This window comes from Hermetia illucens, chromosome 6 (assembly GCF_905115235.1).
Source record: "Hermetia illucens chromosome 6, iHerIll2.2.curated.20191125, whole genome shotgun sequence".
Lineage (NCBI taxonomy): Eukaryota > Metazoa > Arthropoda > Insecta > Diptera > Stratiomyidae > Hermetia > Hermetia illucens.
In genome coordinates, this window is record NC_051854.1 from 41,664,774 (window position 1) to 41,682,303 (window position 17,530).

Below are 17,530 nucleotides of genomic sequence, written 5' to 3' on the forward strand. Positions count from 1 at the left end.
GGTGTTTCGCCCAATCTGGCGCAAAATTTTATCGCGACACATTTCGTTTCTCGTGACGAGCATCACCAACACACGTCTACTCAACACGACACAGCAAGCAAACTAAACAATCTAGAGTGATGGTGGATATATCAATGGAGAGGGGAAGGATGCCGGAGAAGGTGAAGGAAATTTGAAGGTTTCAGGTTTACCACAAGTGCGGCAATAAAATATTGAACTTACAGATTACAGACTCCCACATTATCTAGTAAAAAAGATGACAATGGAAAATAAGCCGAAATTATCATTCAATTTTTCATTACAACGAATTTTTATTATTCTAGTTTTTAAATTTTCAATTTCATATTTCCAGATAAGCGAGGATGATGGACTTCCACAACAAATATGTTCCGCATGTTTGGACAATTTCAATTTCATCGTACAGTTTCGTGATCATTGTAGAGAAGCCCAAGATGTATTAGAGGCAATTTACGTTCGCAATGATAAGAATACAATTGACGTGAAAGTGCTTCAAGAATATGACGATAATTTCGTGAAGGCAGAACCTGAACTAATAGTGAGTTGGAAAACAGGAAAACAGTCGCTTTATTTGTTGGATAAATATCATGATAATTCTCTCCTAAACTTCAGAAATTAGAAGAAATCCCAGCGAACTCCACTAAAATCGAGGAAATAAACGTTGATGCGCAGTTTTATGAAGACGAAGATCGATGGGAAAGTGAATATTTGATGACGGACACTCCTATCAACAATGGGCACGATGGTTCGGAAAAGACATCGTCAAAGGAAAGTTCCTTAAATACACGAAAGGCTCAGGTGTGTATGTTTGCCATTATGAAATTTTACGCATGAAATATCAAGATATTATTCTCTATTTTTCTTCTTTTCTGTAAGAGCCACAAAAGCAAACTCTGTAATATCTAGTTTGGGCGACGCAGGTTGTTTTTCTTTATATTGAAGTATACATTTAAGCCAGTGTTTATACGTGGCGAATAATCATGCTCTGCTTGTTCGCCAGGCAAAAATCTAATGTTAAGCCCTTAGGCAACCATTGTTCGCCGTCTTGACAGCAGCAACAAACAGTGTCATAAACTCAGTGGCCTTAAGGCAGCGTAGAATACTACCGAACCCTGATAAGCAAAGCTTTGTTGGAAGTATGTGGAATAGCATTTCCGATTATTTATCGTTCTTAATAGCCTATGGATTTTTATTAGATATAGATTAGTTATTAATTTGGTGTTTCGGAAACTGAATTTTTACATGGTATAGACATAAGTTCTGTCAGTCAAACAAATCTTTATTTCTCACGAAGTAATAAGCCAAATCAATCGAAATGTACACCATTAGAAAGGGGGAAATATACAGCTTTCAAATGAAAAAAAAAAATCATTAAAAATGGCGGTCGCTAGCAGCTATATAGGGCCGAAGTCTGTGAGGCCATGCATCGATCGCTTCACACACGATGTGAAGCGGCATTTCTCGAGCTGCGCGCACGATGCTGGCCATCAAAGTTCGATCGCAGGCAGTCTCATCTAACTTAACCCAAAGGCTGTATTCCAGAGGATTCAGATCTGGGCTGCCTGATGCCCATTCATGCGCGGTTATGAGGTCAGGAACATGCACCGCTAACTACTGCTGAATTATCTTGGTTTTGTGAGCGGGGGCCGAGTTGTGCTGGGAGCACCATGGTTTCCCGGCGAATAGAGATTCACTCAATGGCTCAACTACATCCTCTAACATCTTGTCGTACACGCTCGCTTTGTTTTTGACGCCGATCCCGCAGAAATGAATATCAGTTACTCCGTGATATGAGACGCCTCACCATACCATGACAGAAGTCGGATGGTGACGACGTTGGAGCTGATGGTGACGTCGCGGAGCATTTTCTTTAGCTTCATAACAATTGTGAGCATATGCTCGATCATTTTGTCGGTTGAATTTTTCCTCCATGGTAAGAATTTTTTCATCAGAAAATAGAATTTTGCGATAATTTTTACCGGGAAATCGTTGCAGAAGAGTAGCACACCGAGTTCGCCGTATTTCCTTCAGGTTTGGCGTTAACATATGGCAAACGCACTGAGACCGAGATCTTCTCGTAGAATACGACTCATACTTCGAGTTGAAACGCCAATTTCCGCTGATATTCGTTTCTGCTTGCGGAAAGAATTGCGGCGAACACGCTCACGCACAGCATGCACGACATTCCGGCGACTTACGCGCCCCTCCCGCGGCCTGTCAATCACATCAGCTGTTTCGCGATATGGATCTAAGGTCCTAAAAACGAATCGTTCGTTTATAGTCAGTTTTTTTTAACAAACTATGAATCTTTTTCGGCGTATTCCCACATTGGTGCAATGCGATAATCGCAATTCTTTTTTCATAGTTACCGAACTTCATCGTGTTGTCGTTCACGCGCATTGACCTTCGGAACCTGAAAGTCTGACGGAAGTCCGGTATGATTAAGTACTCTCCGTGCGCAATATTACCAGTTTCGGCGGCCTAACATTTCTCGCTATACGCATCGACTGACAGAACTTATGGCTATACTATGTAGATTTTTCCCCCGTAATTTTGTCAATAAAATCTTATGTAGCTTCTTCATAAATGAACAAATTAATTTAGTTCAAATTACACCGAAATTTAGACAAATCAGAAGCGAAAGGTACCAAAGTTAATTTCTCTATTGATCTCGTTACGGCTGTCATTTGGGGTTTGAACTCCGCAACCTCACTGTTATCTGGCGCATTTACTGCATTCGCCACTGAACGGATTATCACTTCGCTTAATATTTTGAAAGTTTGGGTGCTAAGCCCTAAACGAAGGGTTCCTGGACCAAAAAAAGAGGGAGTAAGTTGTTCCCCATTTAGTCCGGTCCGGCATCAAGTTGATGCGGACTTAGGACCACGCAATTCTCAAAAAAATATTGTCAAGTTGGTTGATACTCAGCAAAATAACAGTGAAACCGTGAATTCGTGGACTATCTTCGCAGTAGCAAAATGGCATTCCCGTTATAACCGGATTTCTGCGTCAATATGGTGGCACTACCACTGTCTTTATATTTATTGGAAGCGGAGCAGAGGCGGGACCTTGAAATCTTGCCTTCTCTTGTCTGTATTTGGGACGGATTATATTGTGTGGAATCCGGCCCAAATACAGACAAGAGAAGGCAAGATTTCAAGGTCTCGCTTGCGCTCCGCTTCCAATAAATATAAGGACAGTAGTAGTGCCACCATATTGGCGCAGAAATGGTTCTACAAACGTCCGTTTTTTCTCACTTGTGCGGTCTCCTAAATGACGAGAGTTGTTTTCACAAGTTTTCTGCAGGTCGACTTATCCACTTCCTTACTTCTAAGTTAAGAAAGTGCTGTTAGTAGCTTCTACACCAGAAACGAATGAGCTTTGTGCTTAATTTCACATTTTTCTTTGACTTTAGGACAGCGATAGCGACTCAGATGACATACCACTAAAAGACTACATGAAAGGAGTCACAAAAGTTAAAAAAGCAACTAAAAAAACAAGATCGCCAACAAAGGAGGGGAAGGTACTACTTTACTCCGCTCATTATCTATCCTAATTACATCCCTCATTCATAGGATTCCCCAGACAGCAAACAAAAGGAAGTCACTCCGAAACCCACTTTTCCCTGCAATCATTGCGGTAAACCATGCAAATCATTATCAACCTTATCACGTCACATTAGAGTATGTTCCGAACGGTCAGAGCTTCCTTGTTCAATATGTACAGTTGCGTTCCAATCTAGAGAGCTTCTTGATAAACACATGACCGACGCACATCCTAATGGAGGCGAACCAATGTGCCCAATATGTTCAAAAACGTTTGCAAGTACCTCTAATCGGGATTCACATATAGCAACTGCGCACAATACTGAAAAAGAATATCATTGCGATTTATGTGAAAAGTCATTCAGGACAAATATTTATCTGAAATATCACAAGACGCGGCATCATCAGGATTGCGAAAATGAATGCTCCATTTGTCATCAGAAATTCTCGAACTGGAATAAATACCGTTATCACTGGACCCATGCTCATCCGGAAAATATGAAATTCAAATGTAAATATTGTGAAAAGCCATTTGCAACGCAGTTCGTTATGCGTGTTCATGAACGATCTCACACCGGAGAAAGACCATTTTTGTGCAACCAGTGCGGTGTCGGTAAGTACATTTATATTTGTGAGAATTTTCAAGTTTTATGTTATTTATTAAGATCTTAGTATGTTAGTTTATGTATCTAGAAAATCGCTCCAGGTATGGACTTATTGTTGATGTGTGAATTGAAATTCAAATCATAGTTGGCGGGTAGGGCTTCTAAACTATTAACAGAATGTAGCGAACGCTTGTCAGTTGTTAACATAGGTCTTGAAAGCGAGTTATACATTGACTTTATTTCGTACGTATTTTTACAAGCGTGTTTACATCGATGCTGAGACCTCCGTACTCTGATTGATTATCTTAAAACCCGGAAGCTTTCAAAGCACGATACCGTGGGAATTTCGTGATGGAAACTCTTATATGTGATTTTTCATACTTCTTTAACTTTTATACAACTTACATTGTTGGCTGAATTTGATTGCGATTTTATAATTTCTTATCAAGTTGTGAGTTCGTGAATAACACGTTTCTTTTCGTATGAGCCAAAAAAGTTGGTTCTCAAGTTCAATGTCGTTTTTCTGTTATCATTGGAGGATGCAAATTCTCTTTGGCGTTCATTGATGACGGCTTTGCTTTGCCCATAACCTCCCGTCTGAACTTGGTTCCACACATCACATTTCTGCATATCATGCCTCTGTGTTTTCGGTCTCCTTACACATTGTCTATAAGATTTTATCCATTCTGAAATCGACTATAGGTACCCAGCCCAGTAGAGCTGCCGTTCGGTTTTCTCTATAGTATTGGTGTGTGATATACCGAAGAGATTCCTTTAAATTCCGCCTTAGCACTATTATAAATTTTCGTGCGACTTTCTCATTCCATCTTTCTAAGCTCTGTATAAACATCCATCCTCCAGTCTCGAAAATCGCCTTTGTGATCAACAGACTCTACGATATCTGAATTCTTTCTGTGCCAATCTACGATGCCCTTCGATTTGTTTTCCTTTAAATTAATAATCTGTGTTAATTCTTTATTTCTCTGATCTCGTCTCATTTGATCCATTTGGATTGTTGGGCCAACGATTATTATTACTTTATTAATGTAAATTATTGGGCTGGAAATTGGCTGGTTTCGTGTCGAAAAGTTGAGTAAGTCTTTGGGGTTCTCTTCGTTGTCAAAAGTAACACCATTTGGTTCGACAGGGAACGGAAAGGATGGAAATTCATTGGATGGAATATGGTGGTGTAACATCAAACCTATTCCTAATCCTTGTCGAAGTAATCTCTCCAGCTGAATTGCGTCATTTACGTCATGTAGCTGGGTAATTTGTGCTGCTTTTTTAATTATCTCCCAATGTACTATACAGTTCCTATCTCACGAAGCGTAAATCATGGTCTTTGGGTGAAGGTGCTGCTTGACTCTCGGCGTTGGCGTTCTTCCGGAGCCACCATTCTTTTCTCTTTCATTTTTCATTCCCATCTCAATTCGATACAAAAAGCATTGCTTGTGTCCATGTGAGTGGAAGCGCCTTTCTTTGTTTTCTTCGTTCGGTCAATTCACTACATATTTGGCGAGTGAGATGTCATGACAAAAATTTGAATGGGGCTCTTTTGAACATTTCGATCCTTCAGTGTTATTTTACAAAGAAAATCACGTATCATTGCCAGTGCGTGAGTTCGCACTGGATCCTGAAAAATACTCAGAACAAACGCAAACCAGAGCCAATCCGTGAAAAACACACGGATGCATTAGGACTTTTGCGTGCGGACTTCCAGGGAAACTATTGCTGTAGTTAAACGAAACGGCTATGCTCCTTGACAGAAGAACCGAGAAATTGCGTGAAGGGAATTTCATGGAAGATAATGCGCATTACAGATCCGGCTACAATGGGATGGAATCCGCTCCTTATCTTTTTGATGCTGCGGCTGGCAATGGCTCTGAATCTCCTCAAACCAATTGGCAAGCGGCCATCCTCTGCGACTCTGCGCCCTATCTTTTGCCTCCTTCTGCCTTGTCCGGCAAAAAAAATAATTCGGTTTTTCCAATTCCGGTAACCAAGCTATTGCGTCTTTTCAATTACCGCATGTGCATGTCCGTCACTTAAGTGCAACTGAATGTCCGGCTAGCAACCCTACACGAAAAATACCTATTAGGAAGCCGCAAAAGGAGTTTCGGACTGGATTGACTATACAATGCCGAAACAGGCGACGACAGCGGAATAACGATTTGTGCATTTCTCATGGAATGTGCGCTCCATGTACAGAGCCATCTCTGCCAACAACAGCTTGGTGGAGATGCGTTGGACAGGGAGCGGTTTGCTGGAGAAGAGCACCTACACGATATATTATAGTGGTCATTCAGTAAACTATGTGCTCAGAGTAGGTTTCTAAGTCAGCAAAAAAGTTAAACCTGTTGTTATTGGCTTTGAAAATATAAGCGAAACGCTATACACTCCGCCCTTGCGGGGCAAATTTTGAAATATAAGACTCATTAACCTTCACGCCCCTACAGAGGAGACTGCAGAGTTGGAGAAGGATACCTTCTTCGAGGCAGTAGAGCAACCCCTCGAAGTCTGACCCAGGTATGATATCAAGATCATACTTGGGGATTAGGGACGGAACCCGTATTCAGGTGATACGTCGGCTCCCATAGCTTATATCAAAATACAAATGATAGCGGATTGCGAATTATTCAGATAGGGGTTTCACAAGAAATGGTTGTTGGAAGTACCTGGTTTGCACGGAAAGTGGTCTACAAGCAAACGTGGGCCTCTCAAGACGGGACCACTTTCAACCCCTCAGCCTTGATGAATGTCGGAACATATAGGGGGGCCAATAGATTCGGATCACTATCTCGTTGGTATGGAGTTACGAGCTCGAATAACAAAATCGCCCATAATAGCCTCTGACCTTCCGGTGAAAAACTGAAGCTGTAAGAGGGAAATGGATGCCGCAATAACCGCAGCTAACGGATGTCCTGGAGATGAAGCATCAACAAATGATCCTCACAGCCATCTGAAGAAGATTATCATTTATACGGCCAGAAAGATACTTGGCCCCAGCCGCAAGAAAACTCGGAATGGCTGGTTCGACGATGAGTGTGCGCCAGCAACGGAACAAAAGAATGCTGCATACCGAGTAACGTTACATTCTCAAAGAACACAGGCACGCGTGGAAACTTATCACGAACTCCGTCGAGCAGAGAAGCGACTTCACTGACACAAAAAGGAAGCCTGGGAGAACCAACAAAACTGTGAACTCGAAAAGTACAGAGACCAAACGCAACAGGCACACAAGTTTTACGAACAAGTCAGCTGAATGAAGCCTTATACATCTCGATGCTCATCCTGCCGAGACAAAGAGGGAAATCTGATTTCCGACAGAATGGGCATATTGGAGCGATGGGTTAAGTATTTTGATGAACTGCTCAACAACTAAAATATGGGCGAGTTTGAGGTCCCGCCAAATGAAGACGACGGGCAAATACTGCCGGCACCAAGCATAGAAGAACCAATTCGTGCAATTCATCGACTTAAAAACTATAAGCCGCCAGGAGCCAATGGAGTTACAGCCGAACTTAAATCTGGAGGCGACCAATTACACCAAGCGGTTCATCAACGGTTGCTTAAAGTTTGGAACAGTGAGTACCATCTATACAATATTCTCCTCCATCTTGTTAGGTCGGATAGCTCCATACGCCCAGAACATAATTGATCCATACCAAAGAGGCTTCACTGCAGGCAAAACAGCAGTAGATCAGATTTTCTCTTTTCGGCGATGGAAAAACTGTTGGAATATGGACATCAGTTGCACTATCTTTTCACCGACTTTAAAGTCGCCTATAGCCATAGCCAGGGTAAAACTGTACACGACCATGAGAGAATTCGGTATCCCGATGAAATTGATAAGACTAACTAGGTTGACTCTGACTAATGTGCGAGGCCAGATAAAAGGAGCAGGATCACTCTCAAGACCATTCGACATCAACAACGGCTTAAGACAAAGGGATGCTCTATCATGCGCCCTCTTTAACCTGGCCTTGGAAAAGGGGATCCGTGATGCTGAGGTAAATGCGAGGGGTACGACCCTCTTTAAGTCCACCCAACTACTGGCCTATGCTGAAGATATCGACATCATGGGAAGAACGGCCCGAGACGCACAAACTACCTTCATCCAAAACGAGCACGCGGCGATTGAAGCGAGATCTTGGGCTGCACATCAATGAAAGCAAGACAAAATATATGATGGCAACGTCAGCACCAAAACCAACCAACAACATCAAATCACACTGGTCCAACGGGAAGAATAAAGATAGGAGACTACAACTTTGAGACTGTTGATAATTTCTCCTATCTAGGGTCGAAAATCACAACCGATAACAACTACGATGATGAAATCCGCGCACGGTTGTTGTCAGCCAATAGATCCTATTTCAGCTTACAAAAATTGTTCCGCTCAAGACGTCTCACCATAGGGTCAAAGCTCTTACTATACAGGACAGTGATCTCGCGAGTCCTCATGTATTTCTCGGAGACTTGGGTTCTTAGCAAGAAAAATTGCGAACTCTTGGCCGCGTTCGAGAGAAGAATCTTCCGAAGAATTTTTAGCCCCCTACATGAGGATGAACGATTCCGTAGCCTACATAACGACGAGAGATCCATGAGCGCTATCATGACCGTCCGGTTGTGGATAAAATCCGGTTCAATGGGTCACGGTGGGCGGGTCACCTAATTCGTATGGATGAGGATGATCTACCAATATCTATGGTAGAAAAAGAAGAAGAGTCAGACCCTGCCTGATATGGGACGATGGTGAAGGCTAGGAAGCCAGACAACTTTTAGGGATGTCGAATTGGTGGACCTAGGCGTAAAACCGGAATATCTGGAGTTCCTTATTAAGGCAGGGTTAGATCGGATACCGTTTGTTGCGCCGTTGATGATGAAGGTATACTGTAAGGCGACGTATTTTTGCACTTCGGGTAGGCGTTGGCGCGCCCTCCAGCGAACTCATTTTTTTGGATTTGCGTTAAAAGTACATTTGGTGGTATATATCGCAGTTTGATCCACAAACCTACGGTGGTATCAGTACACGCCGGAGTTCGATGTAGACCGCGCGCGCCGCGCCCAAACGTCCATTTCTCGAGGTGTCCTTTGAACGAGTTCGAGACCGCTCTCTCGAATGCAAAGCTGGATGCTTTGCTGCCGACAGTATGGCCACATTGTTCATAAGCGCTGCCAGTTGTCTCCGAAGTTTCGTCAAGTCGGCGGATTCGGGAGACACCTCCGCGACCACGGGGTGCGCGTGTCCCTGGTGTATCTTAGTCGCCGTCGCGACCAATACCTTAAGAGAATTGCCGTCCCCACACGCTAGGATGGCCTGCGTGCCCTTTGGCAGTCATTGAAGCCACAAGGACTTTAGGAGCTCCGCACCGACCTTGTCCCCACCCAGCTGTTCCATTGCCCGAAGAAACTGGCTGGATGTGCGATCGCCAAGAGTTAAATCTGTCAGCAATTGATTCCTTTCGCATCCGGGTTTCGCCGCCAAAACGGGGCGGGGCTTGCGCGAAAGAATTTTCTGCAGCAAAATATTGAGCTGTAATTATTTGCTCTGAATGCGAATTTGATCCATGTATGGAAATTTGAATTACTGGTCGTCTAATTTTCTTGGTTCGGTTACTTCGCCATCGAGTCCTGGTCCTGCTGATGTTTCCTCTTGCTAGAAGTGCGATCGACTTTCTCCTTTATTTCGGAGAAATTAGAGGCGATGGTAGCGATGTGACGTTCGAGATCGCTTCAGCTGCGCGCTTCGAAATTCATGTGCTCCTGTGGTGCTTTTTCATTTACAAACAAACTATGTAAGTCCGCCTCTGCTGTCGGCAACGAAACGATGCAAACATTCAATACAACTTCTCATGGTATGCACGGTCCGATGCACATACAAACCTATACACCCGGAAACTGCGGCGAATTTTCTACAGAAAACACATTTTGCCTAAACTATGCGCTGCTATCAATTGACCACTAATTGAATTACGAATGTCTCGAACTGAACTTGGGCCGGTCCACCGATGAGCGCCGCTTACCTTGCTCTAACTCGGGGTATGAGGACGAGAATTTGACCCCAAAGAGCCCGGATAGTGTGACTCTGATTAGATTAATGCTGAGAATTTATTTACTAAACATGCTTTTTTTCTTGGATCGTTTACAAAGTGTTTTTATCTTTCTTGTAATTCTACAGGTGCTGCTTAGTGCTCCATAAGATAATAATGGGAATATCATAAATTGATCACTGATTGAATAATGCTTTCATTGTTTATGGAAATTTGTTTTATTCAATTTTAAGTCATTAATTTCTAACACCAAAATATTCATACTAACCCATAATTAACTGGTATAATTTCAGCTTTCCGTTATCGAACGCAATTCCTGGACCACATGAAAACTCACGAAAGTAAGCGTGATATAGCATGTGATATGTGCGGTTTAACATTTTATACGAATCGTCAGTTGTCTAATCACAAACGCAAACACATGAGCAAAAATCACGCGTGTGAAATATGCGGCGAAGCGTTCGCCTACAAGTTAGATCTCTACGCACATAAATACAATGAACATAAAATCGCTGAATACAATCCAAAACGTAAAACTAATTACCCGTTTAATTGCCCAAAATGTTCAAAAGGATTCTCAGTGTTAACGAGTTTATCGAAGCATATAAAAATTCATACAGATACCGAACGTAAACACGTTTGCCCACATTGTGGAAATGGATATAAACGATCCGATCACCTAAAGTTGCATATTAAACGTATGCATTTGAAGATAACGGAGCACAAATGTGAAGTATGTGGAAGGGAATATCTGGAGAAATGTGCGCTACGAGCGCACATGGTGGTGCATGACAGTAAGACAATTTCGTGTATTTTAACTTATTAGATGACTACAGTATTCTGTTGCAGGTGCCAGGCCATTTACATGCACTAAATGTCCTGCTTCGTTCAAACGGCAACGGTCCTTGAAAGATCATATGCTGAAACATGAAGGCAGAAAAGAATATGCTTGTGGCATTTGCGATATGCGGTTTTTCAATCGTACCATAGTTGTGTGTAAGTAAATATTGGGTTGGGGAAAAAGTAATGTCGTATTTGTGTTCGAATTTTAACGCTTTATTTAACATACTTAGAATTATCCGATTTAGGTCAAATATGCGCCGTTTTGTTCGCAAAGTTGTTGCCATTTAGAAGGCAACTCCATTATCCCCCCCTTATAAAACCTCCCCTTCCTTATTTACAAAAAACTCAGACAGCCAGTTTTCGCAAGCCTCTTTTGAGGTGAACTTAGTAGCACCAAGAGCGTTTTGCAAGGACCGGAGGAGATGGTAATCACTTGGTGCCAGGTCCGGACTATACGGTGGGTGCGATAGGACATCCCATCCGAGCTCCCGTAGCTTCTGGCGGGTCATCAAAAATGTGTGAGGCCGAGCGTTGTCCTGGTGGAACGGAACACTATTCCTATTGACCAATCCTGGCCACTTCTGGTCAATCGCCTGTTTCAAACAGTCGAGTTGCTCACAGTAGAGGACTGAATTTAGGGTCTTTTTTTTTTCATCGTTGGAAGGTGGAAAGGTTCAAAACCTACTGCTGGCTCCTGCCAAACAGTTATGTGAGACTTCTACTCACTAAAACCACCTCCTTCTTCTTCCACTCTCCCCACGGGACTGCTATAAGTATTGCATCGTGGGGCTGGATCAGTTCTTAACTGCGGCGCATTAATGTTCGCTCCCTTTCTTGCTTTCTTCGCAGTTCTGCATGCCTTTGCTGTTCATGAATCATTTTCAGCTCAATTACCACTTGATTCCAAGCCTCCGTGGATTCCAACATAAACTCCACTATATTTCCAGGTGTTAAGCGCCTATCTGCGATTGCCTCCAGCCTAGTCCGGTGTGCTGTAAACCTTGGGCACTCAAACACAACATGCTCCGCATTCTCAGCCACGTTACCACATCTTGGGCACCGTGGTGACTCGTCGTGTCCAAATCGATAAAGATAAGCCCCATAACCTCCATGTCCACTTAAAAATTGTGTTAGCTCGTAGCTTAGTTCCCCGTGATTCCTTTCCATCCATCTTCGAATGTGTGGAATGATACGGTAGGTCCAACGGCCAGTTTGTGCCTCGTTCCATCTCTTTTGCCATTTTGCGATGGATTCTCGCCGTGCTAGTTGCCGTCGAAGTACAATAGACTCACCGATTGCATACATATTGTCGTAGAGACGCCGACCTTCATCCGCCAAGATGTCTATGGGGTTTGTCCCTGCCAGTACATATGCTGCTTCTCCTGATGTCGTTCGATAAGCACTGCATACCCGGAGTGCACTTAGTCGATACGGAACTGGAGCTGCGTAGAGTAGCACGGAACTAACTACCCTTGAAATAAGACGACGTCGACTTTGTCTTGGTCCACCAATGCTCGGTAGTATCCTCGAGATCGTTACAGCGATGGAAGATGCTTTAGTTGCAGCGCACTCAATGTGTTTTTTAAAGTTGAGTCTTTTGTCAATCATTACTCCCAAATATTATATTTAAGCGACTCTTGGGAGTAAATTGTTTTTCCACCAACTTTAATTTTCACGATCGTGTCTTTCCTTCTTTTGCTGATTAGCACTAGTTCCGTTTTATGCTCAGCAAGTGATAGACCGGACTTTTTCAACCAGGAATTGATCTCCCATATCGCTTCATTCATTTAGTTTGGTTAGAGCCTCTACGATTTTCGTCCACTTTGCAGTGTTGAAAGGATTTTTTACATCGAGGGTCACCACTGCGCAGCATTTGTCATCTTGTATTGCAGCGCGAGCCAGGCCAGTCACCATGTTGATTGCATCGATGGTTGATCTCCCCTTACGAAACCCGAATTGCTTGTCGGATAGGCCTCCTTCCTTTTCCGCAACAGCGAGCAGCCTGTTGTATAATACTCGTTCAAATAGTTTACCAATGGTATTGACCAAACATATCGGTCGATATGAGGAGGGGTCTCCCAATGGTTTACCTGGCTTCGGAATAAGTATCAACTTTTGCAACTTCCATTTCTCGGGGAATTCTCCTTCTCTAAGGCATGCCGTAAAAACTTTGGCAAACATACTTGGTGCTGACCTGGCTGCCACTTTCAGGGCGATATTCGGGATTCCATCTGGCCCTGGGGTCTTATTTTCAGCGAATTTACTTGCTGCATCAAAAATTTCCTCTTCTACCACTTCAGGGATTTCGTCGGGGTTTACATGCACTTTAGGCAGATTTGTGTAGTTCACATCCTCTGGGAAGAGAGTGTCCACTATGTTTTGTAGTAATTTTGGGCAGGTAATGGGTGGGGGCTTGCCTTTCAGTGATGACATTACAGACCTGTAGGCGCCACCCCATGGATCAGAATCAGCTTCGGTCCACATCCGCTTGAAATTTTCGGATTTGCTCTTCGTGATAGCTACTTGCAATTTTTTCCTCGCGTTCTTGTATTGCATGTGCAGCTCAACGAATTCAGGTTGATTTCTTCTGCGCTGGGAGCATCTCCTAGCTCTGAGGCAGTTTTTCCGACATTCCTCAATTTCTGAATTCCACCAGAAATTGGGATTTCGTCTTCGGAAAGCGCTACGCCGTGGCATAGAGGCATCGCATGCCCGCTGCAAATTTTCCGCGGCCTGTAAAGCTTTTTCTTGTGCGCTTCCCGATACTAATGTGTCATCTAGAAGTACCTCCTTGAACATTCCTTCATCGAATTTGTTAGTTACCCAGCTCATCGTTATTCTTTTTTGTGGCTTCATGTAATTCTTACGCGAGGTTTGGAAGACAATAGCCTGATGATCGCTGTGTGTGTACTCTTCGCTAACATGCCACTGCAAGTCTTTGATAAGGGTGTCACTGACGAAAGTGAGGTCTACTACCGATTGTAATTCTCCCCTCCCTCCGGTATGTGTTGGCTCCCCCAGAGTTCGCAAGTACGACATTTAGACGCGAGAATGCCTCTAGCAGTATTTGCCCCCTTGCATTTGTTTTTCTGCTTCCCCATTCTTCTGCCCATGAGTTGAAATCACCGGCAATTATTTTGGGATTATAGCGCCTGGCATCAAAAGATAGTTTCTCAAGCAACAAAGTGAATTCCTCCAGCGTGAGGCTCGGGGCTGCGTAACAACTATAGATGTATATACCTCCTATTTTGGCACGTATAAATCCGTTCTCTGGATGTTTTTTTACATCTTCTATAGCACGACTTCCGCAGCTCCATATCGCTGTTTTTGTCAGCTACCCATACTCCGCTATGAAGATTTTCATATTGTTCGCATACAATAGCTACGTCGACATTATTTTCAAACACGCTCTGGGAGAGCAGGTCTTGGGCCGCTCGCGCTGTCGCTATTTTTCATTTCGACACAGAACACGCATTTGGGCTTTCCGTTGCAATCCTTCGCAAAATGGCCTTGCTCTCCGCACTTGCGACACAGACTAGATCTGTCTTGTGAGCTGGTACAGGCTTTCGCAATGTGGCCGAACTGCCAGCATTTAAAACATTTATGCACCTGACTTTGCTCTCGTATCCGGCAAACCACCCATCCAATACGAACTTTACCTGCTGCTATCTCCTTTTTTGCTGCTTCGATAGGAAGACTTATCGACGCTATCTGTGTATCCCCGTACGCCTTCCTAAGTCGTAGCACGTTGGCCTCGCTCACTGACTGTAGTCCTAATTGAGATTGCAAGGCTTCACAGATCTCCGACTTTGTGGCGATTTCATCCAAGTCCTTACATTCTATCACCACTGAATCTCTGCTCATTTTGATTGCTGCAGCCTCACCTAGTGCCACTTCGATTTTTTTTCATAGGTTTTCGCCTACATCTTCATCCGCTTTAAGCTCCAGCAACAGATCACCTTTCTGCGTACGCCTGATACGCGTAACATTACCGCTTAGTTCAGTCAGGGAGGTATCTGCTTTTACTTTACGCAAAATCTCCGCGTACGTCGGCTCGCTAGTTTTTGTTATAATCAGCGCGTCTGGCCTGGCTCTCCTTTGCAACCGTTTCTTACCTTCTACTTTAGTCCAGGTAGATTCTTCGGCGCGGTTAGTGGCCTTTTCCGGGTGGGCCGATAAGCTTCCGTGGCCTGTCTTCCTAGGTTGCGCCGGAATTGGTTTCTCCTTTTTGCGTTTCGCTGTCCGTTGGGGTGATTGTACCTCTTCGTTGGGGTCTCTTTGTCGCTTATTGCGCATTGCTGAGATGTCTCTTTCACCTTGGATACCTTCTTTGTTAAAAAGCCTCTTGGGAAGAGATGTTTTCACCATAGTTTGTGTTGCTACAGTAACCATCACTTTCTGTTGGCTGTTCGGCAGTATACCTTCTTCGCGTACTTTTACATCCTCTTTAGCCTTAAAGAACGTCGCCCTGATAGAACGCACTTGGTCTTTGATAGCGTGATGGGCTCCCTTCCAATCCCACCAAACACACACCGTCAATCCGGGCTTGGCGATGGTTTGGGCCGGCTCTCTTTTTCGCTTGAGATTTTCGTACGTGATCTGCTTTTCATCACCAGTCACCATCGCCTTCAAAAATGGGTCGACTTCGTTCCGTTTCAGCAGTGCATCGCAGGCGTTGTTTCGGTCCAAGAGATTTTTTTCCGTCAACTCAGTTGCCACCCAAACATCCAACTTTTTTGGAATCCAATCTTCTGCAAATGGTTCCATTTGGTTTTATGGTCTATACCCAGTTCCTGGCCAATCGAGCGAATGCTCACATGCCGGTCTACTTGGATCATTTCGTCGATTTTATCGGTTTCTACGACGATTGGCCTACCAGTACGGGGTGTATCTTCGACATCCACTACACCAGAACGAAATCGATCGAACCAACTTGAGACTGAAACGTACGATCATAAAGTATGACCCGATGCGATAAGTACAACACAATATATGTTTAAGTGTCGCCATCTATTGACAAAATACGACATTACTTGTTCCCCAACCTAATAGTTTGTACCTTTGTACTTCCTGTCGATTTCGATTTCAATCCTCCTCAAAATTGTTAAAAAAATTAAGAAATTTAAATAAAAGTATCTTAAAAGAAAGCCAGAAATAAGGACCAGAAGATTCGAATTTCTGAACATTTTCGTATTGGTTTAGTTAAAGCAGCACTTTCACTACTTATCATTAGACTAACTTTCTCCTTCTCAGATAATTATTTTCAAATCATTTTTTTCCAGTACATACGCAAAGGGTGCACTCCGATTCACAAAAACAATTTATGTCAGAATTGGTGCGAAAAGAACTAGAGGAAGCGACATCTAGAATAGACAGTAACGAGCCTAGCGAAGAAATGAAAGATGATTTGATAAATGTTTGAATTTAAAGATTAGAAAGTCACAACTTTGTATTTAAATTTAAGAGAATTGATGAAAAGAAACGCATTTTTTGCATGCCTTTTACATATAACGAAATTTTGATTAAGTTCTATTTTTTTTAGTAACGTCTCTCGTAAATATAAGAGATTGATTCCATTCGGAGAATGACTTGATTTCTCTTGTTTATTACTTAATCAAATAAACGATGCGATTCGAGCAGACTGAATAATATATGCGTCTATTAATTCCCAAATATAGAAACTTTCCGTAGATTTTTGTGCAGATGATCCACACATATTGAGTACGCACGTGGGAAAATTAATCAACTCTGTATACTGGTCCGAAATTTTGTTCGTTTAATACGGCGCCTGAGTTGTACAGCGCAACTCTATGGTTTTCCGCCAGAGAAGTTTTGCCCTGAATATGAGCACAGCTGCAACCACCATGAAGCTCTCACAAGGGGGCCAACCGACAATAACCGGGCCGAGAGGGTATCACCCAGAAATTCTTCTGGATCATAGGCTCTCAAAGGGCCATCTCGGTTCGCATGGTACCACTTCGCTCGAGTACATAGGGACGGCATACCCTCGATTTACTGACAAAATTTCATTCGACGAATTAATTAGGAACGTAGCAGACAGTCTAAGTAAAAGGATGAAAGGATCCGTTCATTGTCGATCGTTTTAAGCAAATTTCCCTCGTGCCGCTGACAAATGCACACTTCCAAAATGACATAATAGATGATGATCCACTGAAATGTCCGATCAACATGTGCTTGTACGCTTTGGTACTGTTCAGACTCGGAAATGTGGGAGGGTTCTTTTGGATGCTTGGATAAAACCGAAATGAGTCGGATGACATCAAGATCCGTGTGCTGTTATCGAGAAGGGAAGATCAACAATGGATTGCATCCTCATCTGCTGCTTTTTTCCTGAATCCATATGTGTAATAACGATCCATCCACTCCGGAATGTCCAGCAATATCTACGTTATGAAAAGGAAACGTGACAGATTGTGCTACAAATGGAGCGATGGCGCATGCCATG

General features: G+C 43.2%; 1 protein-coding gene across 1 annotated transcript in view; it reads left to right on the forward strand.

Annotated features, from left to right (window-relative positions):
* The window catches only part of LOC119659460 (zinc finger protein 2 homolog), a 29,973-nt gene extending 13,258 nt beyond the window's left edge, over nt 1-16,715 (forward strand). Inside the window, exons 2-8 of the mRNA XM_038067546.1 lie at nt 353-556; nt 631-816; nt 3,434-3,541; nt 3,594-4,176; nt 10,515-11,015; nt 11,071-11,217; nt 16,347-16,715. Of these exons, the coding sequence (XP_037923474.1) occupies nt 353-556; nt 631-816; nt 3,434-3,541; nt 3,594-4,176; nt 10,515-11,015; nt 11,071-11,217; nt 16,347-16,486 (1,869 nt within the window). The 3' untranslated portion in view covers nt 16,487-16,715. The remainder of the gene's footprint in view (nt 1-352; nt 557-630; nt 817-3,433; nt 3,542-3,593; nt 4,177-10,514; nt 11,016-11,070; nt 11,218-16,346) is intronic.
* Nucleotides 16,716-17,530: the final 815 nt, after the last annotated feature.